Below are 27671 nucleotides of genomic sequence, written 5' to 3'. Positions count from 1 at the left end.
CAGCTGGGGTGCGTGTCTATATGTGTCTGTACATACAGTGTGAACACGCCTGACTCGGCTGCGGGGGTGCGTTTAGGTGTCTGTGCGCATGGTGTGTACGCCTCACAGTGCACAGGTGTGTGTGCGCGAGCAACCACCAGAGGAGACAAAGATGGAAACTGCCCTGCTGGTGGGTGGGGGAAGGAAGAGGCTCTTCCCTCAGGTACCAGGAGGGCCCTTTCCACTGTAGAACCGAGGACGTCTCGCTGTCGGCGCTGAACGAAGCACCGGGAGGCGGGGTTCGGTGGCAGCGATGGGGAAGGGCTAAGCCGGGAGACGCCATGTTGGTGGTGGCAAGGGCGGGGAGAAGGGGCAGGCCGGGAGACGCCATGTTGGTGGTGGCAAGGGCGGGGAGAAGGGGCAGGCCGGGAGACGCCATGTTGGTGGTGGCAAGGGCGGGAAGAAGGGGCAGGCCGGGAGACGCCATGTTGGTGGTGGCAAGGGCGGGGAGAAGGGGCAGGCCGGGAGACGCCATGTTGGTGGTGGCAAGGGCGGGGAGAAGGGGCAGGCCGGGAGACGCCAGGCCGGGCCACACGACCCGCCAGTCGAGACGCTGACAGCGGGGCGCGAGGCCGGATGGTGCCGGTGCTTCCTGGCCTGTTCGTGGCCGGCGCGGCGGCCGGGGCGGCGGCCGGGGCCCTGCAGGCGGCGGGGGTGGCGGCGCTGCTCTCGGTGGACGCGGAGGAGCCGGCCGCGGTGCCGGGGATCCGGACCCTGCATATCCCGGCGCGGGACGAGCCCGGCACCGACCTGCTGAGCCACCTCGACTCCTGCGCCGCCTTCCTCAGCGCGGCCCGGGCGGGGGGCGGCGCCGTCCTGGTGCGATGGTGAGCCCGGGGCAGGGGACCCCTCCTCCCCCCAGCGTCCAAGGGGCCGCGTCCTGGCCCGGGCTGGGCTCCCGGGGCAGTGCGGCCGGAGGCTGAGCTGCCCGAGCCCCTTTGCACTGGCCTTAGCACCAGGGCAGGCAGCGCCTCAGCGCTAGGCCTGGGGGAGAAGTGCAGAGCTGCTGGAACGAGCCGTGTGGCGGGGTGGGAGCTGCCGCCGCACGGCCAGGCTGGAAGCGGTTCCCGTCATACATCGGGTTTACAGTTTGGTTCAATGGCTCTCAGCCCCCCCACGGTGCAAATCTTTCCAGCATCCCTGGAGAAGTGAGATGTGGTCGGGCCCTTGCTCCCTGCAGTGACCAGGACCAAGCGATCCCGTTTTCACCTCCCAGGTCCGCACGCTCCCCTGCCAGGCCCTGCTCACCTTCCCCCTCAGGCCAGAAACGGAGGAAAGAGATTAATTTCCCCAGAAGCAGACCAGTAAAAATGGAAGAGAGGCTTGAAATGAATGAATTCTCCTAGTGTATTTTCCCCAGTTTTGTTCATGATCTTATTCTGAAGAGTTCTTTGTCTTTCAGCCATGCTGGAGTCAGTCGAAGTGTTGCTTTAGTGACGGCGTATTTAATGAAAACCAACAATCTCACCTTCGAAGAGGCTTATGCCACTATCAAAGCCATCAAATCAGATGCCAAGTGAGTTCTTTGCCCTGATAAGATTCCTTTCTGTCCCTGTGTGGACTAATATGTACGTTCTCCATAGCCTAGGAAATGTGCCTCTGATTTTCACTATTGTTCCAGAATGAACGAAGGCTTTGAATGGCAGCTGAAACTGTATGAAGCAATGGGCTGTAAAGTTGATGTGACCAGTGCCATTTATAAACAGTATCGCTTGCAAAAAGTTACAGAGAAATATTCTGGTGAGTGAAGGTAATGTCTGAGGTGGTGTGTGTTCAGGGGAGCTATATGGTAGCTAAGAGTTATTGAACTTGCAAAAGGATGGTATATTATAGTTTTAGGGTAGATACCTGTTCCAGGACTGAAATATTAGCACTATCGGAATCAGCCTTTCAGTTACACTCTGCTGGCTCTAATCTAATTTGGTTTGGCAATTCTGTTGATTTATACCAGTGCAACTGAGAGCAGATAGTGCCCAAATATGGTGATTTGTGCATGTAAAAACCTTGATAGCCTGAAAACTTTGCATGTTGTGTGTATAAAGTTTTGTGACTGGGAGCTATCTGTACACCAAGACAAGATCAAGACATACTATCTGTAGATACAAAGCTTCTTGTAATTAGCACAATGGAACTCCCCTTTTTAGGAACTAAGGAGTGAGGCTCATCTCTTAGGAACTTCCTAAGGAAGGGGAAGGTGAGGGTAAGAAGTGCGAAGACTATAAATAGGTCATTAAGTTTGAGTTCAGTTCACAGATTTGTATCACTCTCTCTCTGCAGAGCTGCAGGACTTGCCACGAGAAGTCTTTGCAGTTGACCCAACCAGCATTTGTCAAACTCTCAACAGTGAGGTTCTCTACAGGTGCAGAAAATGCAGGTATGGAGCCTTTCATTTCTCACAAAGCGTTACTCTGAAATAAACTGTTGTAAGGAAAATAGCCTTTATAGCTTATTGGGTTTGTCTCTTTCAGAACAGGAATAAGTCCTTGAAAAACTTTCAAACAGAAGTACATATGATACTTTCCTTTGCCTAATCTTTGTTTTGTGATCATGAAGAATAAAATGTCTCTCAGGCTCTGAAGTCCCTTAGAACCCCTGGAGCTAAGTGTACATCTTCTGTAAGTAGGTGCAGCTCCACTTCGTTTTGGTGTAAGCAGAAGCAACTTAACACTGAGTTTAATAAGTTGAAACTGTTCAAAATCTGCCCCACCCCAAAGAAGCCTCTTAACTCCATAGGTCAGTTGTCTGGTCTTGTTTCGGCCTCTTTTTCTTAAGCATTGGAAATAAGAGAAATTCCTATTTTCTAGCTGTACAGTTCCCAGACGCATGTACCTGGATGATCTCATGTTTCATTAGCTAGGAGTTTGCTAAAAGTAACCACATAAGAAACAAAGTGTAACTGTGGGAAAGAGGCCCAGGGCTGAAAACATGATAGGATTTGCTGAGGTCGGGAGGGGGCCTAAAAAGGGACAGCCTTCATTGTCCTCGTCAAATGAAAAAAGAAAATGTACACTGTATTACCCCATCCATTTGCTGCTGCTACTATTGCCTTGTACTTCACTGTTGTCCAGTTATCTTCAGCCTTTTTCTCTCTCTCTCTCTCTTTTTCCTCTGGAGAATAGACGTTCCCTATTTCGTAGTTCGAGCATTTTGGCCCATGCTGAAGGAAGTGGACCAGCAGCCTTTGCTCACAAGAGGATTACAGATCCTGCTCAGCTTCGTAATGACAGTCGGGTTAAATGTACCTCTTATTTCATTGAGCCTGTACAGTGGATGGAGCCAGTATTGTTAGGAGTGATGGAAGGACAGGTGAGGGGAGCAAGCACTTCACAATGTTTATCTATGAAACTCCCTTAAGAGACATTCTCACTTTTTTTTTAATGATTCTCTGCATCTGACCAGACTCCTTAAATCTCCTGGTTTTACTGCTCGTGCAAGACTGCTGTTACAGCTACAGTCCTTTCAGTCTCCACCACCTCTGAAGCTCGTTAATAAGCTGTAAATGTCGTCTTCTCCCACTTCCTACAGCTCTAGGGCTCCCACATGACAGTCACCAATAGCCACTAGCTGATGGAGGATGATACCTGGAGTGGAATTCTGTTTCAGGTATCCTCCATGACAGTAGATTATTAAGCCATAGGACACCATTTTTATAGCTCTATCGAGTAAAATTGTGATTATGCAGCAGAGATGTTTTTAGAGCAACCTTGCAGAGTTTCACTTACCCTGTTAGAGATTGTGGGTTTTGTTTTGCTGAAGAAGCATATCTAGGTTTTTTCCATTATCACCAAAATGAAGGACAAGTAAGTAGATTTGATGCCTGGACTGGTGAGTCTTCATGACAACACTGTAAAGCTGAGTTAAACTATATGTTTGCTGCTTTCTCAGCTCCACTTCTGTCAGAAGACTCTTCTCAGCTCTCTTCTGCCCTCCCAAAAATCCCAGCTTTACCATGTATGCAGTTCTGCTGCCTTTTTCTTCCCACATTCCAGAAAAGCATGATCACATTACTCTACATTTGTTGAAAATGGCTTCCAGAGAAACTTGAAAATAGGCACTGTTTTCATCGCTCTAACAGTGGCATATGATACGGTATGGCACAGTGGCCTGCTCGTGACGGTATCATGGGTTCTGCTACCTTAGATCACAGGCGTTGTTGAACTGTTCCTCTGCAATAGGCAGTTCAGAGTCCATGTGGGGAAGAATACGAGTGCTTGGAGACGATAGAGCGGTGGGTTACCCCAGGGCTCTGTGCTTTCTCCAATCCTGTTCAACCTTTACATTAATGACCTGCCAACAACGGAGTCACGAAAGTTCATTTACGCAGACGACATCTGTTGTGGTACCCAGGCCCGGACATTTCATGAGCTTGATGCCACCTTAAACCGGGACAAGATAAAGTTAGTTGACTACTGTAAGACTTGGTCACAAGAGTCATAAAAACAGTCTAGTTCGTTCTATCTTCATCACGCCAGCACAACATGAGAACTGAATGTTTATCTGAATGGTCAGAAGGTGAAGCCTAAAGTAGAACTGCTCTATCTAGGTGTGACCTTAGACCGCACACTGAGTTACCATGCCCACCTGAAGAAGACAGCAGCTAAAGTTAAGATGCACAACAATCTTCTTAGCAAAGTGGCAGGTTCATCATGGGGTGCTCGTGCTCCAATTTTGCAGACATCAGCTCTTGCCACCTTGTATTCGGTGGCGGAGTACTGTGCACCAGTTTGGAGTTGATCATCACACACCAAACTGGCAGATATGCAGTTACATGCTGCCATGAGTATCATCTCTGGCACCCTGCATCCAACTCCACTCCCATGGCAGCTTCCAGTTCTGAGTAATATTTCTTCTTCTCATATCAGACGAGAGGTTGCCACTGGCAAGTTACTGGAGAAAGTATGTGCCAACTCAAGCCTGCCTCTGCACGATGACCTTTTAAAACCACCAGCTGCACATTTGTTGTTACGTCGTCCATTATAGTCTCATTTGCCATGCCAGGATGTTAGGGCAGAAACACTCTGGCGAGAGAAAATGATATCGCCGACCCCACAATTTGCCCACCTGGTTTTGACCTGCCCCGTCGCCAATAGTCCCTATTGAACAGGTTTTGGACCAGGCAAGGTCTCTCTGGAGCTAACCCGTGTAGTTGGGGCCTTCGTGACAGCCCTTTATGCAGCTGTGGTGCAACACAGATGGTGATGCACATTGTCAACGAATGCCTGCTGACTAGTTTCAGTGATGACCTAGAAGAACTGCATCACGCCACTGAAGATGCCATCGCTTGGCTAGATGACTATGCACACGCTAAATAAATAAATGATCCATACAGTACTCCTGGTCAGTTTCACTTAAAACTTTCCCTATTGTCTTCCAAACTTTCTGTGCACTTTCCCAGGCTTATCTAATGGACTTAGGTTCTCTCCCCACAGTTTCACTTCTTTAGATGCAAAATTCTTCTTTGCTGTAGCTTCTGCCATCTGGAGTAGCCGCCTTCTATCTCCCCAAATCCTTTAGAATCCCGACTTTGCCTTTACTTAATTATTTTTGTTCCTCTGCTACTTATGCAGCTGCATTCTACTATGTTTTGGGATAGTTCTTACAGCATGAAATGCTATGCACAATAGGCTTTATCGCAGAGGTGCTCAAACTGTGGCTCACAGAGCCCTTTCTAGCGGTCTGCAAAGTGGAGGGCCAGATCTTCAAAAAAGCTCAACTCCCATTTAGGCATCTGAAAATCTGGTCACTTAATTTAAGTGCTTCAGACCCATCAGCTATAATTGAGGACAATTGTAGATGCTAAATGTTGAGAGCGTCTTAAAATCTGGCTATTTCATTTCAGTTGTAATCAGGAGATGAGCTGTCTCTTCTTCTGGTTGCTGAATGCTCTTGTGAATCTGGTCCAAAATGTTCTGAATACCCAGCAAAACAGGTGATCTCTTGAAGTGATCTGCAAAATAAAAAAATAGAAAAATTCTTCCTTTATTATACTGAAGTGGTTAGATTTCAGTAGTCTTGTTGGACTTGTGAAGTATGATCCTCTAATCTGAGAAGGGACTTGTGTGGATTTGATTACAGTCTATAAGTACCTACATGGGAACAAATATTTAACAAACATGGGCTCTTTGGTCTAGCTGAGAAAGTGTTAGAACATGATGCACTGGCTGGAAGTTGAAGCTAGAAAAATTCAGACTAGAAATAAGGTGTAAATTTTTAACAGGGTAATTAACCTTGGAACAACTTACCAAGGGTCGTGGTGGATTTTCCATCCCTGATAATTTTTAATAAATATTGGATGTTTTCCTTAACAATATGCTCTATGAATTATTTTGGGGAAGTTCTGTGGCCTGTGTTATACAGGAGGTCAGATTAGATGATCACAATGGTCCCTTCTAGCCTTGGAATATGTGAAACTGTTGATGTGGTCCCAGGCTCTGTAGCTGCTTCCTAGGAGTTCTAGTCCTGAAGTCTGAGAAGTGAATTGTTTGAAAGAGCCTTATATATTGTTGCTTGTGTTTATTGCAGCTTCTGTGCCCCAAATGCACTTCGAAGTTGGGCTGCTTCAGTTGGCGTGGTGAACAGTGTTCGTGTGGCCGATGGGTGACTCCTGCCTTCCAGATTCACAAGAGTCGGGTGGATGAAATGAAAGCGCTGCCAGTCTGTGGATTCCAAACTCTCAAAACGTGAACGCTGGTGCTTGCTGGCTTTAGTGACTCCCCTGAGATTCTCTGAGAACTGTTGCCTGTTATAGTGTATTGATGTGGTCAGTAGTTACTTCCTTTCTGTTAGCATGAGGGTAGTTTGACACTGCTTGAACATACAGTTGTAGCACAAGCTTCTAGTGTTTATGAACATGTGCATCGGTGCAAGAGAATTGTTTAAGATGGGCTGGATGACTCTCCTTGAGGCTTCCTGTATTTCATAGGTTTGGGGAGGGCCATATGAATTAATGGAAAAAATCCATTGACATCTTTTTAAAAAACCATAGATGAAATATTGCTGATCGTAGAGCCTGCAAGTGTGAAGTGCTAATAAACTCCATCTAGTCATGCCTATGGTCTTGCAAAATATCTGGTAAAGTGGTGGAACACATTTGACATCTGTAAACACAGAGCATGAAAGGCATATTTTGAAACCAGTGGTGTTGTGAAGGCTCCTTAGTTTAGAAGGAGGATTGCGTGTGGCTTTTGCTTGTGGGCTATCATTTCATGGTAGCATTTCTGTAAGACCAGTTCCAAAGGTCCTATTTGAAGGCAAATGTTTATGAAGTGTTCTGAAAAGGGAATGCATGCTGTATGATAGGGGCTTATGACCAGAACACAGCATTGGGGGTGAGGAGTTTTATTCCACTCTCTTCTGTAAACTGTGTGTGTGACTGTGGCAAGCTACTTCTCCTCTGCCCCAATCTCTCCAGTTTCCTCAGCTGGAAAATGGAGGTGGTGGTTTTTTGTAAAACACTTGAGATTTTTGGAAAGAAGGTGCTGTGTATGTACTGTTTAGTCATGGAGATGGTCTCTTCTGAGGGTGGTTCTTCAACTTTTGTTTAATTTGGATCAAAGAACTGTTTCAAGTTAAGTTAGTAAATGGATGTTGAGACAATTTTCTATGAATGCCACTTTACAACAGGAACCTAAACAAGTCACTGAACAATTTTTCACGGGCCTCATAGGTAGCAAGGGGAGAGCAGTACCGGATTTAAAATGGCTCCGGTGGCACCGTTACGCCAGGCCCACACTTGGAAGGGGCCCACAATGGGTTAATCCAGCCTGGGCCACAGCCCAGCAATGTGAAGAGTCAGCAACTTCCCAGCACCAGCTGAAACACTCAGCAGCCTGGGGAGCGCAGCGCGCAGGTGCAAAAGGGACTGGGTGTTGCAAGTTTCTAAAAAGTGGTGGGAGTTGTAGTTTGCATGCCGCTGTGTTCTGCTGGGGCCCGGGGACCTGCACTGCCAGCTGCACTACTAGTCCCAGAATGCCCCCCGCCATGCTACCAGCCACCCCAGCTGAAGTTGTCAGAGCGGACCAAAAAGAAACCCCAAGCAAGGAAATGGCGTGGTGCAGGGAGAGGGTTCCCAGCACTAATCCCACTGCGCTCCCCTCCCTCTTGGAGCTCCTGGCTCCCCCCACCCCGAGTCTCTCTCTCCTGGGGCTGTGGGGAGATGGGGGCAGCCCTCCTGGGCACTGTCTCGACCCTGCACTTCGGGGGGCGGGGGGATGGTTGTCTGTGGACCCTGGGAGTAGGGGGTGTGGTGACAGCGGGCCCTTGTCAGTGCTGGCTGCCATGCCCCCTGCCAGTGAGAATGAGTTAATGGAAAGTTTCTAAAAAGAAACTATGATCGATAAGAGTGATTGCAGATGATTTAAAATAAGACAAAAAGAATGTTTTAAAATGAGCCTACATGGCCCTTCCCAACCCACATACCAGTGTTAAAGCCTATGTGAACCCAGGTGCAAAGGGGAAACTGTTGGTCAGCAAAAATGAGGGGAGGAATGAGGGAGGAAAGGCCTTAGAAAGACAGGAGGTTGTAAATCTTATCTTAATCAAGACTAGAAGTTGGTCTGAAATGGGTTTTAATGGAAGTCAGTAATTGGCAATGACAAGCACTCGTTTGCTAAAGGGTATAAAAAGTAATAGTTAAAGGGTGCATTGCTAATACCTGCCTGACCATGTTGAAGCTGCCCAAAATGGGTCTAAGCACTCCTGGGTTTGGTGTTTTTGTAGGTATCTTGATCAAATGCTTATAAATGTTTTGTTTGTGTTTTGGATGTATTAAATTGCTATTATTTAGTCTTTTTAGGCATGTTCAGAGCAATTGTATAAAATACAATTAGGCCTTTGGACTTATGGTTACATTAGGGTCTTGATTGTACCCTGCATAATCATTCCAACACTTCCTTAACTTTTTGCCCAGTGGTTAATGCACTCATGTGAGAGACCCAGGTTCACTTCCCCCATCTGCCTGATTGGGGAAAAAGGTGGGAGACTCCCGTTCAGATCCTCTCTGGGGGGTGCTATGGGACAACTACTAGCCTATGGGATATTCTGTTGCGGGTCTCCCTCAGTCTCCTCTTGAAGTTGTTCTGCTGTAGAACATTGGGCCAGAAGAGAGTGACTCTATAGCAGTGGTCCTCAGACTTTTTCAATTGTGCTCCCCCTTACCCAATTGCATGCCCCTGGGAGCTGGGGTGTGTGTGAGTGGGGCAGGATGGGGGAGAGGGAGCTGTGCTCTGGGGATGAAGGGGTGAGTGGGGCAGGATGGGGAAGCTGCACTTTGGGGGTGGGAGGATGAATGGGACAGATGGGAAGGGGCAATTGCACTTGGGCCAGGAGAGGGGAGCAGCTGATACCTCTCTTGCTGGAGCCATCCCTGAGCTCCCCCAGGCTCCAGGAGCAGCAGCACCTGCTGCTGCTCTTCCCACCTATTGGTGGCAGAGACCAGTTACTGCAGGTAACTTGACTTTTATTGTCTGGGCAGCTGGGACTGAGGCAGGATGGGGCTGGGAGGTGCTCTCCCTTTTCTTGGGGGGGCAGGCCTAGGCCTGCTGTGTCTAGGGTGACCAGACAGCAAGTGTGAAAAATTGGGCTGGGGGGTAAAAGGAGCCTATATAAGAAAAAGCCCCAAATATTGGGACTGCCCCTATAAAATTGGGACAGCTGATCACCCTAGCTGTGTCCCATCTCCCCTGATGTTCCTCTGTGCCCCCTGGGGGATGTGCCCCACAATTTGGGAACCACTGCTCTATAGCCTGCTGGTTAGGGCACCACCTTGGGAGATGGGAGACCTAGGCTCCCCTTCCTCCTGCTCCAGTGACTATTTAAAGGTCTGTCATTCTTCATAAGTTTCTATTTCAGTAGCTATTGGGACAAGACTGTCGAACATAAATTGCCATCTTTCAATATCCCCTATCACCCACAGTTCAATGGGAGGGAGCCCATATCTGCCCATATCTACTTTTAAGATCTTCTCAAAAGGGCCATATAAAGGCTGTCCTTAGTAAAGAGCACCAATCCCTTTTCTTGTACGGTAAGTGATGCCAAGCTGCCCTTGGAGAAGATGGCCTCTGTGTGGGATGGGATGAGGGGAGGAACAGGTGGATGGTGGTACGGTCATCTTTGTGAAGGGTAGCTAGTGGCCTCACTCCTTTGCAGAATTGTAAGCTGTTGGAGACAGCACCTAGCACAACAAAGACCTAGTCTCAGGTCCTGCACTAATACAAATGGGAGGTGGCTGCCATTTTTGAAAGAACAGTTTTTGGGGCATGTCATTCTTCAGTGTCCAGAGAAACAATCCCATTTTTCAAAAAAATATTCATTGCTCCAGATCCACAAGATTCATCTAGCTGTTTGTAGGGATGCCTGAGTGGAGAGATGTGGGATAAGTCAAATAATTTATAATGGATCCCTTAAGAAATTTTTTACTCCCATACTAGCTAATGGCTTTACATGTAAATTCTCAAACTGTTCATTTATGGGTAGGGTATTCTTCAGCCATGCTGAATCTCCCTGCACTTAAGTGCAAAGCTTAGTACTATAGAGCCCCAACAACTGCTTCCATAGCATGAGGGTTGGGAAAAGTGCGAAGTGAAGGGCTGTCAAGCTCCTGTTGCAGAAGTGGAGCCTAATTTGTTATTCATGGACCCAGCACATTACTGTTTAAGGGATCAATTGTCCAAATAAGCCAGGGGCCTACTGATCAACCTGTATGCATTATAACAAGGCAAGTATATATATATGCACCCATTCCATAGCTATAGAAACAAAGGCAGAAAGGTAGATGGTGTGACAAGAGGCTGTTCCCTGTGCTATTAAACAACGTGGGACTGTTTTCAGAGGCTAAAAGGCCAACAGTGGTGGCTGTAAAGGTCACTAATTGCATCTTGTCTTTAGGGAAAGAGACAACCTTTCACCTGCAGCCATTGGATTTGTACTGATTCAGTTTTCTAAGGGAAAGGGCTAGATGCTTGGGAAGAAGTTAAACTAGGTCTACCAAGGCAGTTTTAGGGGGGAGATCCCCCTCATCCCTTCCTGTGAGAGCTGGATAGAGCAGAACTAAGTAGCCATTTGCACAACGAACATTGAAATTGTACATTGAAAAGCATCGAGACTGACAGTTGGGTTCTTTTGTAAGTTAGTTAAAACTACCTTGACATTTCAAGCATTGATCTGCTAGGGCAAGCCTAAAACAATTCCTGCATTAAATTTTATAACATTTTAAAACCAGGAAGTGAAAAGTTTAATAATGGATTTTAATATAATAAATGCCTTTAATCACATAAGATTCAAAGTGTTTCTAGAACCCCAGGTTGGTCTTCCTCTTACAGCAATAGGTGATGCTAGATTAGAATGGTCTATTCTAGTTTTACATTCATTTTCTTGATATTTCTTCCCAGCTAAGCCCCATGCAACAGGATGCTTTTCCTTTCTGAAAGGCAGCTTTAAAACCTAAAGGGATTCTAAAAGCAGTAGTGTAAGGGGTGGGAGTAGTTTAGTTTGCTCAGACTTTATTTGTAGTATGCACTCTAACTTCCTAGAAGTAGTTTTGATTTTGCAGAGAGGAAATAGACCATGAATAGGAAGAGCCCACAAATACTTTAAATCCACTTTATTCTCACTGACTTGAACAGTTTTGCACAACTTTCAGCAACATCCATTATGAAATGAGGAAGAGCAGGTGTTGGTTTGTTTTTTTACACATCCTTTCATTCCTTCCACATGTGTGGAGGAAAAATTTGTAGCAACACAGTGAAACATCAATTTCAACACTGAAAACAGACAAGACAAAACAAAAATATATATATATGCAACTTTGAACTGGTCACACCTTAGGGCCAGGTACAGCACAATAAATATTACAACTGCTTTATCTTAGACCTGTTGTAAAGTTTATAACATCCTCTATTAATTTAGAGAAATAGAACATCTGTCCTCTAGCATGGAATGCTACAGACACAGTACACTTGTGATAGGTGTGAACAATGAGGATTCTGGTAAGGGCTTGTATAACTACTCATTTATACATGACCATGCTTCATGGGCAGCATACACTGAAATTAAATGAACTGTAAACTGTCAGCTATTCATCACCAGAGCACTGGGTTGAATATCTTTAATTTGTTTATTTTGGGAGATCAAAGAGGTTAATATGTGAAGAGCCTTTTAAAGTTTCAGCTGGGCTCAATGCCAGAAGTGAGTTAGTATAACACAGGAAGCAGCAGAAGTTGGTCCATTGTCATTCAAAGCTGAAGGATAGCTCAAAGGCATTAGCTGGAATAAGTCTGGGATTAATGTGTGGCCAAAAAACAAACAAAAAAGCACATTTAATTCCTTCTGAAATACAAGATCAAAAAGGCTGCCCACTCCCTTATTAATTTCTCCCACTGTGAAGCAATATGGTGAGTTCTGGCTCTAGTAGGTTAATGAGAAAAGGCTCCTCTGTATTTAGTCCTCATCACATATTGGGTCTGCTGTTAAACAAGTCCAAGAAGCAGTTGCTCTCTGACTACTTTGAGGACACCAAACACCTCCAGAGTGCAGTGCAAAAAAGAGTTACCAGCTTCTCTTGGCATCACAATGAACCTTTCAACAAGAAAGTTTAGCATTGAACATTCCCTCTAAAAAGGACCTTGCATACCATAACTGGACAAACAAATCAAATTCAGGTATCTTAAGGGAAAGTTTTGGAAGCATGTGGTGACTCAACATTGCACTAGAAGGCAAATGTTATGGCATGCAGCCACTGAGGCAGGACGGGATTCCTGCTCCATACAAGTAGGATTGACACAGCTTGTCCTGTCCTGTAGTACAAAGTAGCTACACTGAAGCAACTGAGGGTCATGCTATTTTCTGTTGGGAGAGGGATGCAAGAGAATAAAATTCTTGCTGCTGATAGTTGAGCAACTATGGCTTTGATTTTTAATTAAAGTGTAGTCCAACAGTCCTATTTAAATATTAGGTAGGAAAATAAATGCTACTTCTCAAATGCAAACTGACACATGGCTGCTTTCACATGTTTCTCCTCTTAGTTAAGACCTTGCAGAGTTCCACAACTACTGTGTTGTAATACACTTGCTTTAATACAGGCTCAGTTGGAGGTTTAGAAGGGGAACTGTACCAAAGAATACACTATATATTGGTAGTAGCAGTTCACTGGAAAAATTGAATAAATCCTATTTCAAAGCAGGGGAAATGCCCATTCTTTGCATGATAGTCACTGACTAAAAGCTAGGCCCATATGCCCTTAACATCACCACCTCAATGTACCATATCACTGCACTAAGAGTCTCACCTCCTCTGCCACTACAACTTATTTGATTTACTTCCCCCAAGAAGCAAGAGCCTGGCTGTTAAGAGATCACATCTATTTGGGAGTGAAAGGTGGGGGGGGGGTAGAGAATCCCCCACCTTACAAGTTTACAATTGCAGTACCTCACTTTCTCTCAGGCCCATTCACACTAACTCCACCTACCATTTCAAACACACTGTGAGGCCAAACAAACTAAGAGGAATGTTTTATAAAGACCTACTGTGTATGAACAAGGACATGTAGGACTGTTATAAACTCAGGTTCTCTCATTTCAGTCTTGCACAGTAGGGAAGCAGAGGGGCTGAGATGAGAAATTTAAACTGAAGGGGATAATTGGAATGGGGGCAAAGCCTAGTCTTCCAGACTACGGAATGCATTCTGCATGTCCTCAAAGAGCTGAGCATAGTCCGCCTTGATATTCGCCTCGCCGTCTTTCACTGGGTCCTGAAAACACATCAAGTGAAAAAGTTAGGCTTGAAAAACCTCTGCTCCCTCATACAGTCTGACAATGCTTTGCCACTGGCTTAACTCCTTCCTGACTTCTGAGTTTATATCTGCTCACTACACTCTGGAGAATGCAGATCATAGAATATCAGGGTTGGAAGGGACCTCAGGAGATCAGCTAGTCCAACCCCCTGCTCAAAGCAGGACCAGTCCCCAGTTTTTGCCCCAGATCCCTAAATGGCCGCCTCAAGGACTGAACTCTCAACTCTGGGTTTAGCAGGCCAATGCTCAAACCACTGAGCTATCCCTCCCCCAAATGTTTATAGCCTCTTTAAATGACAGCTGGGTTTATGTCTCTCCTTCCTCTCCCACATACCACACAATAGCATAATGGAAAGTTTTCCCAGCCATTATCTAGGAAATTGGACCTATGGTTTGTAGAAACTTCTCAGATGAAAACCAAGTGTAAAAGATTGAGGTAATGCTCACACTGGGAGTGATGCTATGTGATACAAGTGTTACAATGATTAAATACCATCTCCCCTCTAGCTACAGCCAAATGGCATATGGAACTGTGGCATGAAAAAAAGCAATTGAGCACATTAAGATTCATCTTCCTCATTGCACAAACAAAATCCTTTCCACTGAAATTGAGCTAGTACAAGTCTGCAAGAACATGTCAGGACATCTTCACTTTATACCAGAGAACTCTAAGGCCCCAGTTTCTCACTACAAATGGAGGGTGGCTGAACGTGCAGCTACACTCCCACTGAAGACAGGCTATAAGGCCTCTACTCCAGAGAAGCCATTTAATGAACAGGCTGGGACAACCTGATCCGCTGGATCTTCACCTCTCCTCTCCCTTATCACTGCACACTCCATAGTGATATTACAGTGAGGGAGGCCACAGATGTATCTAGACAGATGGTTTATACTTTTCAATCTACTCCCTCAACATTTCTCCTTAAGGCTCATGTCAAACTGTGGGATGTGGGCCATGTAAATGCTAATAAAACAGTTTGTGCCTCTCTTGAACCAGATTCCTGTTCACAAGGTACTTTTTTTTATTTTCATGGGTGCTTCTTTTCCGTTCCAGATTGGATGTGTGTTGTATGGACATTGCCCATCATTTATTGAAGGTTTACTTGAAAAAAAATGTGTTTTTAATAAGTCACGAACACATTTCTTGTCAGACACCTAAAATACAATACTATCTAATTTTTGGACCTAAGCCACTAGCAGTGCCCAAGGCCATTTGGTTGGGCGTGACCCTATTAACATAGCTGCTTTCTCTGTACTCATCCACCAAGGCAGTTCTCAGCTGAAAGAACCAGGGCCATGTATTTGATTGCAGCTTAGGCCGAGTCTCAAACAGAGAGGCATTTTATATTAACCAAAAAAAGTAGAGCAAGTGACTCAGTTTGTGGAACCACTTCTCCTCATGTAAGAAAAATGTTTACAGGCAACCCAGGATAACGGCTTTGTAGATGCATTGAAGGCTTCCATAGAACTTTGTGTCTCCTTAGCAAAGCAATGTCAATATCCCTAATTCCAATGCAGCGGGTGGCCGTACAGAGAAGCCAGGGAGCCAATGCCCTGCTGCCCACAGACATACCTTGAATTTCATGGAAACAAGTCTCTGGAGAATTTCAGACATATTTTCTCGGATGATGGACCAGGTGATCTTATTGTCACTCTGGGCTGTGGTCTCTACAGCTCGGCGCGCCATGTCGTAGAATGCAATCATGTTGGAAAGCATCCCCACGGTCTTATAAAAAGGGCAGAACCTGATGGAAACAAGACAGAATCTAGTATGTACAACTAATGACTTTCCCAGGCTGTAGCGCAGTTGAGAATATCTTTAATGAAGTGAGAGCTCTGGTGCCTTCATGACTAACATAACCCCCTCACTGAGGCTGGATTCCCTTGGTGGGTGGAAGTATAAGAGTGTTGGCCTATTTCATCCCATAAAGCTACATCACAAAACCCTTGATACACTCACTGCCAAGTGGCATAAACTACCTATTACAGGCCGCAAACTTTTTCAAAAGTATGACCCACTGGCAATGGATCTTTAACTTCAGTCATAAGCAGAGCTGAAATCTTAAAGTAGTGGCCTGGCATGATGGTGTGATCCTTGCAATACAATTCCAAGCTGTAGTGACACAGTGTCACCACATATTGACATCATGGCAACACCACAGCATCAAGTCACATCATCTCCATTATTGTGGCTGACTCCATTTGGAGTGCATTTCTGAGTGTTTCCCTTCCCATCTGTTTGGAGGAATGATGGCAGCTCCAGTGTGTTTCCTAGCATGACCTGGCAGCTCCTATGGCCCCAGCACTCCACTCCACACTGAGAGACCAGGCAAAGAAAGTGGTGGTCTTGACAGATACCACAGAAATACCACATTATTTATGCAGCGCATTGTTGTACTAGATAACGGGTGCACGTAGCAAACAGAATCCCTTCCCAAAACTTGGTCTAAAGGCACAAGCAGCTGCAACAGAGCAGCACAAGCAAGTTGCCACTGGAGGGGGAATGTGTCACAGCACAGATAGGTCTGGAGTTTGGGGAGAGGAGGAGGGAAGGCTGAAGAACTCCATGGAAGGCTATTCCAGACACAAGGGATAGCATGGAAACAGGGTATAAAGTAGATAAGAGGAGCCATTGAGAGGGAAGATTGAGTGGAGCACCAGGCTGAGTAGGGGCTGTAAGAGGAAGTTAGGAGTTGTAGATGGGCTAGAGCTGTGCAGTGATAGTGGAGAATAAGTGGCTTCAACCAGATTCTTGTGACACTCCTGAGTATCACTGGGGCCTATTGAAACAAAGATAGATTCTTATTGGGGGGGGGGGGGGGGGCGGAATATCAGTTCAGACTAAATGATCCTCTTCTCCCTTTCCAGAGGGAGTTCGTTTATCCAGGCAACGGGCTGGTTCATAGCACTGGTTTATTAGCAGTGCTCATTTCAATGGACAGAATGCTGGGGAAACTATCAATATAGCCAAGACCCTACCACGGGGCCCAGAAGGGGTCTGCATACAGTGCCTCTCTGACAACATGGAGCCAATGGCCTACATGGAACACCACAGGCTGCATTTTCCTAGGAGCAGCTCTCGGATCACCTTGAAAACAGGTCCTGGGTTGCCACATCAAACTGGATCCTATTCCCAAATAGGATTTCCATCTGAACATAATATATGGAAGAATGAATGGGGAGCACACAGCCTCTCGGCCCTCACCTGTCATAAGGGCTGTAGCCATTCTGCTGCAGGAAGTCATCTTTGATCAGTTTGGCAACCTCTAGGGTAATTTTATCTGTTTCCGCCAAGGAAGCCTAGAAGGCAAAGTCCAAATTTAGTTTGGTGCCAAGTTCTGTGTATGGGAGTGCTGGGTGTTGGCTTCCTAACTCTGCTAAGGCCCATAATGCCAGTTACTTGTTTACATTCATCTACAGGCATGTGGCTTACCTCCCTGCCTTTTCAGATCTTTGTATAAATACAAGGAAATTTTGTTGCATATTTCCCATTCACAGATACAAAGCCAGTTACTCAGCCAGCCACCAGTAGATTACAAGCAGCATTAAACACAACTGTTAAGTTTCCACCCTATGTTGGGATTCCTGCAGGTGTTAAGCAATGAGTTAAGTGAGAGATTCCTTCAAGATGCTAATTGCTTGCCTGCCAGGGCCGGCTCTACTGGTTTTGCTACCCCAAGCAGGACGTCTGAAGATGGATGCTGCCGCCGAGGCGCAGCGTGCAGAGTAAAGCTGTTGCCAAATTGCCCCTGCGGCAGCCTGAGAAAAGAGGCTGCCGCTGAATTGCCGCTACCGTGGAAAGAGGAGATGCCGCCCTGAAGGCACACGGGCTGCCGCCCCCTTTACAGGGCCGCCCCAAGCACCTGCTTGGAATGCTGGTGCCTGGAGCCGGCCCCCTCGACAATGCTTGCTAAGAGGCAGCTGTAGCAGTGACGTAAGCCTGCAGGAGATCGGGGAGCCAGAACTTCTGCTTTCCCTTCCCGGTTCCAGCATGTCCACATGAGGAAAACCAGACTCCAAAAATGCATCTGAGGGCATTTCAGTAAAATGATGATATTTCTGACCATCAAAAAGAAAAAGAAAACTGCCGCTAATCCCTGAAACCAGTAGTTGCTTTTCCCCAGTGTGCCATTCGCAAATGAAGTCAGCGATAAGAAAATTCTTAATAGCATGTTGTGCAGAGCCATCTATTCCCCTTCTCCTGAGCTCCTTGCACTATCAGTCCCTTCATCTTTGCCTCAATTTTATCCTCTCAAAAGGGGGTGACTGAGGCTTGAATGTTTGGGAAGTGCTTTCAGAGAGTCATGTGAGAGGCACCACAGAAAGTTTCAATATAAAAGATAATTAAAATAGCACCCAAGGAGCATGTTTATGCACTAAAAAAAAAGAAGAGAAATGCCAAAGTTGAAGACAAACACATGACCTAAATTACCCCTTGTGCAGGTACACTACAGCAGTCTCACTCCACGACCATGGGCTATTTTCACGGGACCTCAGCCTTATCAATATGCAGGCTGGATAGTGCTCAATGAACGAAGCAGGGGTATGACACTTCTTTCCAAAATAACCTGTTATAACCACAGCAGAGAGCAAGGCTGCACCCATAACATGTTAAACTGCTTCCATTTTAACAACAAACAATTTTAATCTTATCTGGTCCTGAGTGCTGTCATGCCTCACCCAGGAAGCACAACCTGAACTGCGATCTTGTAACTGAAGACTACAGTCATGCATGCCCAAAATGGGGCAGGAGTTAAGATTGCATGGGCTACCTTAATGCTGGCATCTCCTGACTTCAGCATTTCACTCTGCAACCTCAGTGTTCTTTTTTTGGTGTTTCAGAAGGTCCTATTTTACCCCCAGAACAACCAGAAGAATCCAAACCACATTCACGGTTCTTCTAGGTCATTTGGCTAGAGAGCAGAAGAGCAGCCAAAGCTAAATTGTGTGCGCGCACTATTTCACATGTCCCACTTAATAATGTAGGGTTACAGAGAAACCCTCATTCAATAAATCTCTTACTTCCAGGTCTGCCAGCCCATCCAATTTTAAACAAATAAAAATGGACATGTGTAAATCTGACACACACAATGGAAGCATTACAGTTTTACCAGAGCGCAGTTCCAGCTTAAAAGCTAGGTGAGTCACAAATTGGGGAACTGGATGTGGGAAGAAGAGAAGTCTTGAACCTTGGAGAGCTGCTGATATGGATGCAAGGGACCAGGAGCGAGGACAGCTTCAGTCAGAAGGAGGCCACCCAGCAGAGGTCCATGCTCGGTTTTAAAAAAGGTGTCTGGCACAGACAAGACTTGGGTTTGTGCCTTTTTGCTCTTTGTGGCGTGTAGATAAGCCCTGAACAGGTGAGTTGTTTAGGTTTTTTAGGCTTTTTTTCCTGCTCTTTTCACATCAGAAATTCAAACTGTGATCATCATTTTGCCTGGAGAGTGAAGAATTGGTAGGTTGACAGAGAAGCCACAGAAGTGAAATCTGATTGAGAGGAAAAGCAGTTTCTTCTTCCAATCCCCCGCACTGCTTAAAGTGGTTTGCTTTTGCCAACATTTAACTCCAACACATGAAAAATCCTTGGGAGAAGAGATTTATTAGAGGCTAGGATTTCTGTAAGGTGAATGAGGCATACAGATATAAGCACCTTCAGTCAAGCATAAATGCATCCACACTACAGGGGTTGTACTACTTTGTCTAGAAACCAATATAGCTAAAGCGGTACAAAAACCTGTGTGTAGACTCAGGCTTAAGGTCAAATCAAGCAAAACAAATCTGGAACACACATTTTAGACCGGTTTCAGAGTAGCAGCTGTGTTAGTCTGTATTCGCAAAAAGAAAAGGAGTACTTGTGGCACCTTAGAGACTAACCAATTTATTTGAGCATAAGCTTTCGTGAGCTACAGCTCACTTCATCAGATGCATTCCGTTTTAGACCTTCATACATCACAAAGTAGAAAAAGGCACCCCCCAACATTTTCCTCTTTTCTAGGACAGAGAAGCAGAGCTTAGAGCTCTGGTGGACAGGCACCTTCTGGTGCAAGTGGCCCCTCCTGTGGCTGCTGGAGGACTTCTTCCTGCCCATTACTTTCCTCCCCCAGTTTCTTCCAATGAAAGTTAGTTAATGCATGTAAGCTAGCTTGGCTCATGTGTACTACGCACATGTGAGCTACAGTCTTTATAGCATCTATATCAGTTGAAACAAAGTCAGTTTTCACTGAGACCCTCAAGACACCTTTCCTCAAGAGCAGTTTTTCTGGTTAGGTTTACGCGTTCTACCCCAAAATGCTGAGGTGTACTGAGAAACTGAAAGAAGCCTGTAGAATGGGAGGTCACAGCTAATAGGTCTCTAACACTAGGCATGACGACTACTCAGCCACTTCATAGAGAACAGACATCACTCATCTCTAATTCTTTGTATCATCATGCCACTGTTGTGTGTTAAAAACTCTAACAGGACAAAATTTAAATGCAACCCACTCTTCAGGCCTATACTTTGAGCACCGAATTAAGCGCATCAGTGCAGTGCTTTGAAAATAGCCCTTGTCAGGGTGCTGCAGGAGAAGGGACCTCAGGATACTGTACTGCTGCATGGCTGTGAACTGGCATTTCACCAGATGACAGGGGCACTCAAAGAAGTGACAGTGAAACTTTTCAACACGTTTATTAAATTAGAGACTGAGCTTCCGGGTCTAGTTCAGAGATAGGGGAAACAAATATCAGGTCAGGATCACTGCATCCAGAGCATTTTCCTTAACAAACAAGAAGTGCACTGCAGTTGGCTGCAGAGTTGTTTTGCAAGTGTACTCACGGGTTACTGGCGTGGCGATTTCTCCTATTTCTAGACTACTCTGAGGGCTGCTTTTTGGTTCCAGCACCAGAGCAGTAGAAAAGACTGAATTAAGTACAGCTAGTGGCAGGCAAGTCTATTGTTTTTGAGAAACACTTCTGTCTGAAGCATCTGGCAACAGCCACTGTCAGAAGACAGGATACTGTGCTAGATAGACCATTGGTCTGACCCAGTATGGCCATTCTTATGTTCTTAAGCTCTTATTACCTTCCCTCCAGCTCTCAGTGCCTGCACACCAATATCCACCCATCTCCCCATGGATAGTGTCTATAGTCTATGCCAGGAGCTGTGCAGTGGAGGCAGACCAGTTCTTTGGAAAGTCTCGCTAAGACAAGATACTCTTCCCCACTCAGAGTGATCATTGCTCACCTTCCCCACAAGCTGCACAATCTCTGCCAGGTCCTCCTCTTCCTGCAGAATCTCCTTGGCCTTGGTCCTCAGGGGGACAAATTCTGTGAAGTGCTTGTCATAATACTCATCCAGGGCCCGTGTGTACTTGCTGTAGCTGATCAGCCAGTTGACAGATGGGAAGTGCTTGCGCTGAGCCAGCTTCTTATCCAAGCCCCAAAACACCTGCCAAATCCAAAACAGATTCATGAGTTTCCTTCCCAGCAGAAGCCAAGTTATTAACTGAAGATGGCCAAACTCCCACACATTTCTGTATAATGAGTACAGCAAAGACCATCCAGACACAGGCTTGAAAGAGAAATCTTTCCTTCCCACACTAACTGGACCATAACTCGGGGCCTTTAGACACTAAGAGATCCTCCCCTACTAGATCAACTCAATGCATGCTAGACATTCATTTCATGATGGTGGATCCCAGCTCCAAAACTCTGTCTTGAATACTATCCTAGTGTCACGCTGGAGGGACTGCCTTGCACAGAACAGATTCCAGCACTGGTACCTGCAAAACTAAGTGGGGCCCTACTAACCGCCAATACCTAAAATCAACCTCTCTTCCCAAAACACAACTGTGCTGTAGGTTCACCCCCCCTAGAAAACTGTCCAAGTCTCAATGCTCCTTCATTTAGGGATGGAGAGAGAGGGGGCTGCATCCTAGTACAAGGCTGCCATCCTTACATTTGCCCTTTAAGAGGGACATGAATACTCCTGGGGAATCAGCCAACAGGACGATCCTGTGTGTGTCGGGAGTAGGCAGGACACGACACAGGGATGGGGCAGCTGCCCTTCCTCCCCATTTCCCCATGAATCCTGGCTGCACCAGGCCTGAGGGAACATCTTTCATAGGGGCAGGCCTCGATGCTGCCAGAACATTTCAAACCACCCTTACAAAACCCTCTTTCTGCAAATGAAGCCATTCACACCATGGCCATTAGGCACAATGGCTGTCACTGTACATTCATGCACTTCTGGTGCAGTTCATTCATTTCAAACCCAAGTGGAGTAACTAGGAGAATACAGCTTCAACACAGACTGCAACAAGGTCGCACGTACCTGAACAATGCCCAGAGTGGCAGATGTGACAGGATCCGAGAAGTCACCACCAGGGGGAGATACACTTAGCAGGAAGAGAGAAAGGAAAGTGGTGATCAGCAGCACTCGTGCAGGGCTAAGCTGAAGCTCCAAACCCAGCACCACAACTCAATACCAGTAGCAGCCAGATTTGCCACCCTCCACATCTTTCTTTCAACAAAATGCCACACTCCTTTGAAACCAAAGTCAGAGGATGCAGAAAGAGGAAGGATCTTGACTGGGTTTACTCTTGGTGAACAGTCAAATTTTCCTAATCCAGCATTAGCAGCATCAGGCCTTCCCAATTCTTGGTACAAAATAGAATTCATCTATCAAGAGTCAAGGTTTCAAAGCAGACAGCAGGGAACCACGGCCAATGGGAGCTGCAGGGGCGGTGCCTGCAGGCGGAGGCAGCGTGCAGAGCTGCCTGGCCACGCCTCCGCCTAGCAGCTGAGCAAGGGGGATGTCGCCGAGGAGCCCCCCAGGTAAGCACCGCCTAGAGCCCGCCTCACCCCAAGCCCCTCCCACACCCAAACCCAAACTCTGCTGCTGGGGGGCGGGGTGAAGAGGGAAGAGGTGCCGAGCTAGGTAGGGAGCCTGATGGCCTTGCCAACTCCTCCCCCCCACCCTCCAGCAACAGCAGGGGTCCCAGGCCACGCGCCGCCGCTTGCCTCCACCCCACTGGGCCAACCTCCAGTTTTATTCACTGGTATTTTTAGTTAAAAGGTTATGGACAGGTCATGGACCATGAATTTTTGTTTACTGCCTGTGACCTGTCCATGACTTTTACTAAACATACCCGTGACTAAAATGTAGCCTTATGGATGACTGATGAACATTTTAATTTCTGTAAGACCTCCCAGAGAAATGGATGGGCACTAGAAACCAGTAGACCCATCTACCATTTTCAGATAAGCAAATGAAGTTGATTTTAAATTTAAAGGTTTCCAGCTCCTCAGACAGGTATACAGATGTTTAAATTATTAGGAGATTGAGCACAAGGAGAAGAAATCAGAGACATTCCTGCAAGTCTAGGGAAAGTTACCTTCCTAATGCCACACTGAAACAGCTGTCAGCCCATCTACAACTATTACCTCACTCTACAGTAACTGCTGTCAAAGGTCTCCAGCATTTCTTCCTGTCCAAGTCTCAGCACCTATACTCTCATCCTGCTCAACCTCTCTGCTGAAGAGACAATCAGCTTCCCCGCCTGTCATTCTGATCAGGTCACTTCCCTCCCTTAGCTTGATGCCGTAGTGGATGGGGAGTCCGTGGAGGGATTTTTCAAGCAGTGTGTCACCACTATCAAAACCCTCCCTATTTATGCAAGCTTCTCTCACATCACAATGAGTTCCTGTCCAGCCCCCACTGGCTTCTCTGCTCTGCCTCTGTTCCTACTCTCAACCACTCATGTTCCAGCTTCTCACATAATCATCTACATACTGTCTTCCATCCATGCTGCCCCTTGAGCATGGTACAGTCTCCTTGAGCATACCTACATACCACATATCCTCTTATCCTCCCCACATTTCAGTCCCTCTTGAATTCTGTTGACAGGTATGTTATTCCCTCCCGGCCCAAACTCTGCTTACCTGTCAGTCTGTACTCAGGCTGGGAATTCCTCAGGGCAGGGGCCATTTCTGCTTGCCTGTCTGGGAAGCACCAACCCACTGCTCCCACTACCCACCCCCCCGAGAAGAGCTGCAATCCAGGGAATGCTGAAAGGTTCAGTACTTACGCCCCGACGATGCTGACGCTCCCTTCTCGCTCAGGGTTCCCCAGACACTTCACTCTGCCAGCTCGCTCATAGAATGAGGCCAGACGGGCACCGAGGTAGGCTGGATAGCCACTGTCTGCAAGCACCATACAGAAACTAAGTCACGTGAAGGCTCAACATCTACAGGAAGGCTTCCCGTGGCTGGACACCAAGAAAAAGACTACTCACCAGCTGGCATTTCAGCTAAACGCCCTGAAATTTCCCTAAGGGCCTCAGCCCATCGGGAAGTGGAGTCAGCCATCATACTGACATTGTAGCCCATGTCCCGGAAATACTCAGACAGGGTGATTCCTAGAACAAAGAGAAGAGCACACTGCAGGTTACAGTTCAGACAAGTACTCTGGCTCATATGCCTTCCCTAGAAGGGCAGGAAGCCTGTTCAAGTATCACTGAATTACTCATTTAGATTTTGATGACAAGGGAGGCTGAAAGTTACTCCTTTTGGACTCCCAAGAGTTTCCTCACTGCTCTGGTCTCTTCTCCCTCTCTGCTCCTATTCTCTGAACACAGATTTGCTTCCCCCTTGGTGAGCCACGTGGACTGTGTCCCATTCTTCTCGTCCATGAGATTCAAGAGCTATGCCATCAGTTAACTTGTGCTTCTTTTGAAAGGCTGCCTCTGTGGTGGTGTAACAGAGAGGGAGGCTAACCTCGAAGTGTGGCTTTAAAACAGTCCTTTACAGTAGAGAAGGGGATTTAAAGCTAATGGGACGCATCCTTTGGTTTCCAAATGGCAGACTACAATAACTTTAAGGGAGGTCAGATTTTGTCTCAAATATTTAACAGCATTCAGTAAACAGCTTGTATTTTAAGATGAAGGGCATAACCCTCATCCCACCAATTTAATGGGGGAAGCTAGCAAAGTAAAGGGAGATAAAAAGGTGCATAGCTGTATTCCACAGTCAAGAAATCATAGACTCTCTCCAGAATGAGCTAAGCTTTACAGAGTTAATACCACACAACTACAGGATCAGAGCAGACAAAAAAAAAAATCCACACTAGTGGCAAGGATTAAAATGGCAAATGTAATTCCTTGGCAGCCTATATCTAAGAGAAGATCAAACTACTACACAAAACCTATTGGATGAGGAAGGTTTAAAAAGATCAGTTTCTGAAACTAAGCAGAGCTAGTAAGCAGAGAATACATCGGTATCTGGATATACCGGAGGGCAAGGTGACACCTGTCCCGGGTAGCCTTTACTTCTCTTATAACTCTTACCAGTATAAATAGAGGCCTCTCTGGCAGCGACGGGCATGTTGGAGGTATTTGCTACTAGGGCTGTTCTCTTCATAATACTTTCTACCTTGCCATCAACTTCCATTGTGAGCTAAAAAGGCAAAAAAAAGCAGCACACGAATCTGTATAACCCTACAGAGATTATCCTCATACTCCTGTGCCAGAAAAAGCCCCAGTACAAGAGTATTTGCCCTCACAAGTGGTCTAACAACTAGAGCAGGGGATTGGACTCAGGGCTCGTGAGTTCTAGATGCTGTTCTACTACTGAGACCCCCAAGGGACTTGGGTAAATCCCTTAATTTACATGCCTTTGTTTGCCCACCGGTGAAAGGAAGAGGACAGATTTACTAGAGGTAAAGCTTGTTCAGGTAATTGGATCAATACCACTTAGAACGGATATAAATGCTTTCACCTTCAAAATGGTGTACGAACAATTGTACTTTGGAACCTCTGTGGACAATATGTAGATAGGGAAACAGACAGAAAAGGTAAATGACTTTCTAGAGCAGGAGGTGGGATTAGAACTCACAGGCCCAGGCCTCACTCCTGTGCTCAGACCATGTCCTGTAAATATGCTAGATGAGCAGTATCGCTATATTATTGCTCTCTGGTTCTTACGTTTGCCATTTTGTTGGCTTATCTTAGTATTAGCAGTGTTACTGTTCAGTAAACTTGTGAGGGAAATGCAGAGTGTATTGTCTTTATGAATTTAATTACACACTCTTCCTCGGCCTCCCTGTGTGGCCAGAAAATAATTTACTTACACGTTTGTGCAATGTGTTCTGTAATTTCTAGAAGAAGCTAGCTCTCCCAGGAGGCACATCTGTCCTCCCTACTATTATATCCCCATAAAGAACTGACTCAACTCTCCCAACGACAACTGAGGTGGATTATTTTTTGGGGGGAAGAGGGAAGAGCAGGGAACTGCACAGGTATTGCTTTGAAAACATAAGGCTATAGGAAGGAACCACAGTAGTCAAGTTAATAAACTGACGTGCAAAACATTCTTAATGCTACATTAGGGTTTAGATTTTAAAAAATAAATAAATTTACACACGAGTTTTCCATTCCATAAATGAGACCTACCATTAGGAAACAGAGACAGGGATTCCCTTTTCCCTTATAAAGAAAGAAGCACTGAAGAACACATTGTCACATTGCCTGTATTATCTTGCAAGAACACCCCCTAGGATCGGATCTGCAGAGGTGCTGAGCACCTACATTCTCAGTTACTTCAACACTAGTATATACCATACAAAGGGGCAGAGTTCAAACAGCTTTTGGAAAGATTTTCTTCATGGGTGTAACTAAAACCTCAACATTTATGTAATTTTGCCTATTATTTTGGGTTTGTTTTAAAACAAACATTTATCCCAGTGTTAGTTCAAATGCTGTGTGAGAGCTCCCAAAACTGATGTCCTTCCCTGGATGGGCCAGTGACAGCTCTTACTATAGCAAAACATAGATTACCATGCCACAGGGTGTCTGGAGGGACATGAAACAAGGCCCACAACAGCTGAGGTCTGACAGTATCCAGTGGTTCAAAACCACCACCTCACCAAGACACACGCAACAGCTCTGTTCCCAGGAACATTTGGAAAGAATCCTTGCATCCCATACTGACCTCTGGGAAATCTCTGAGTACTTCAGACATCTCATTTCCTCGTTCTCCACAGCCTACGTAGATGATAACATCACTGTTGGAGTACTTGGAGAGAGACTGCGAGATCACAGTCTTTCCACAGCCAAAGGCCCCGGGGATAGCAGTAGTACCACCTTGTACACACCTGAGGAAAAGAGCCAGACTGGTTTATACTGAACTCAGACAGAGAAAAGCGATGTCCTGTTTGCATATTGTAGTAAGTTTTCTTCTCAGCCCTCTGAGGCTCTCACTTCACTTGCCTAAGACAACACATGGAGCCAGATTTACCCCATGTCATGAGTGCATGTGATATTTCAACAAGCCAGAACAAAGGGAACGAACAGGCTGTCCCTCTATGCCAACAGCACCTACCACTGTTCCCAGAGTAACTACCTAGTGCTGGGACAATGGCTGGAACAGGTTCAGTACAAAAATATGTTTCACGAATGGAGATGTCTGAGGAATGAGCACACTGAGAACATCCAACTTAGAAGCATCATTGAGAGATGAGACATTAGGCCAAAGTTGTCAAGCATAAATGCCTAAAGTTAGGCACTTAATCGATATGTAGGAACCTAAATAAGTGGTCTGTTTTCACAGGTGCCAAGCCTCTGAAGTCACTAGGAGTTGCATGTGCCTAACTTTAGGCTTCCAATTTGAAAAATGTAGGCCCTTGAACAAGCTGCTCTCTCAGTGATAAGACCTTCAACTCTATTTATATGTGGAGACTCCCCAGTTATAGTATTTACTAGGCCTGTTTTACATTTTCCTCCTCCTTTTGGTGCACAGTGAGATTTTGCTTTTGCCAGGGATTCCTCTGAAGTACTTGCATCACCATTTTTGGGATGTTGCTTTGGGGCAC

The 27671-nt window shown here is 46.0% G+C and overlaps 2 protein-coding genes across 6 annotated transcripts in view; one reads left to right on the top strand and one right to left on the bottom strand.

Annotated features, from left to right (window-relative positions):
* The first annotated feature begins 479 nt into the window (after positions 1–479).
* Positions 480–8828, top strand: DUSP12 (dual specificity phosphatase 12). Its single transcript, XM_073310208.1, has 6 exons — positions 480–866; positions 1442–1555; positions 1661–1779; positions 2317–2413; positions 3159–3345; positions 6562–8828. Exons 1-6 carry the CDS (start codon positions 616–618, stop codon positions 6721–6723), a joined length of 930 nt encoding a protein of 309 aa, XP_073166309.1. The 5' UTR covers positions 480–615; the 3' UTR covers positions 6724–8828.
* Positions 8829–11623: 2795 nt separating this feature from the next.
* The window catches only part of ATP6V1A (ATPase H+ transporting V1 subunit A), a 37358-nt gene continuing 21310 nt past the window's right edge, over positions 11624–27671 (bottom strand). For 4 of the 5 annotated variants that reach the window (XM_073310187.1, XM_073310162.1, XM_073310178.1 and 1 more), the window contains 9 exons: positions 26792–26954; positions 25150–25258; positions 24100–24222; positions 23893–24007; positions 22137–22200; positions 21048–21251; positions 17031–17125; positions 15399–15570; positions 11624–13783 (listed from right to left, as the gene is read on the bottom strand). In XM_073310187.1, coding sequence (XP_073166288.1) covers positions 13691–13783; positions 15399–15570; positions 17031–17125; positions 21048–21251; positions 22137–22200; positions 23893–24007; positions 24100–24222; positions 25150–25258; positions 26792–26954 — 1138 coding nt within the window. In that variant the 3' untranslated portion in view covers positions 11624–13690. Of the gene's footprint in view, positions 13784–15398; positions 15571–17030; positions 17126–21047; positions 21252–22136; positions 22201–23892; positions 24008–24099; positions 24223–25149; positions 25259–26791; positions 26955–27671 lie in introns of those variants that run through there. The other variant, XM_073310196.1, reaches the window with a different exon arrangement.

The sequence above is a fragment of the Lepidochelys kempii genome, chromosome 1 (assembly GCF_965140265.1).
Source record: "Lepidochelys kempii isolate rLepKem1 chromosome 1, rLepKem1.hap2, whole genome shotgun sequence".
Taxonomy (NCBI): domain Eukaryota; kingdom Metazoa; phylum Chordata; order Testudines; family Cheloniidae; genus Lepidochelys; species Lepidochelys kempii.
The sequence above is the reverse complement of the archived record's forward strand: the minus strand, read 5'-3'. Positions and strand labels throughout refer to the sequence as shown.

Coding starts and splice junctions, on each gene's coding strand:
- DUSP12 (XM_073310208.1), top strand. CDS start 616: ATGGTGCCGGTGCTTCCTGGCCTGTTCGTGGCCGGCGCGGCGGCCGGG. Junction 867..1,441: donor GGCGCCGTCCTGGTGCGATG/GTGAGCCCGGGG, acceptor TTTGTCTTTCAG/CCATGCTGGAGTCAGTCGAA. Junction 3,346..6,561: donor TAGGAGTGATGGAAGGACAG/GTGAGGGGAGCA, acceptor TGTTTATTGCAG/CTTCTGTGCCCCAAATGCAC.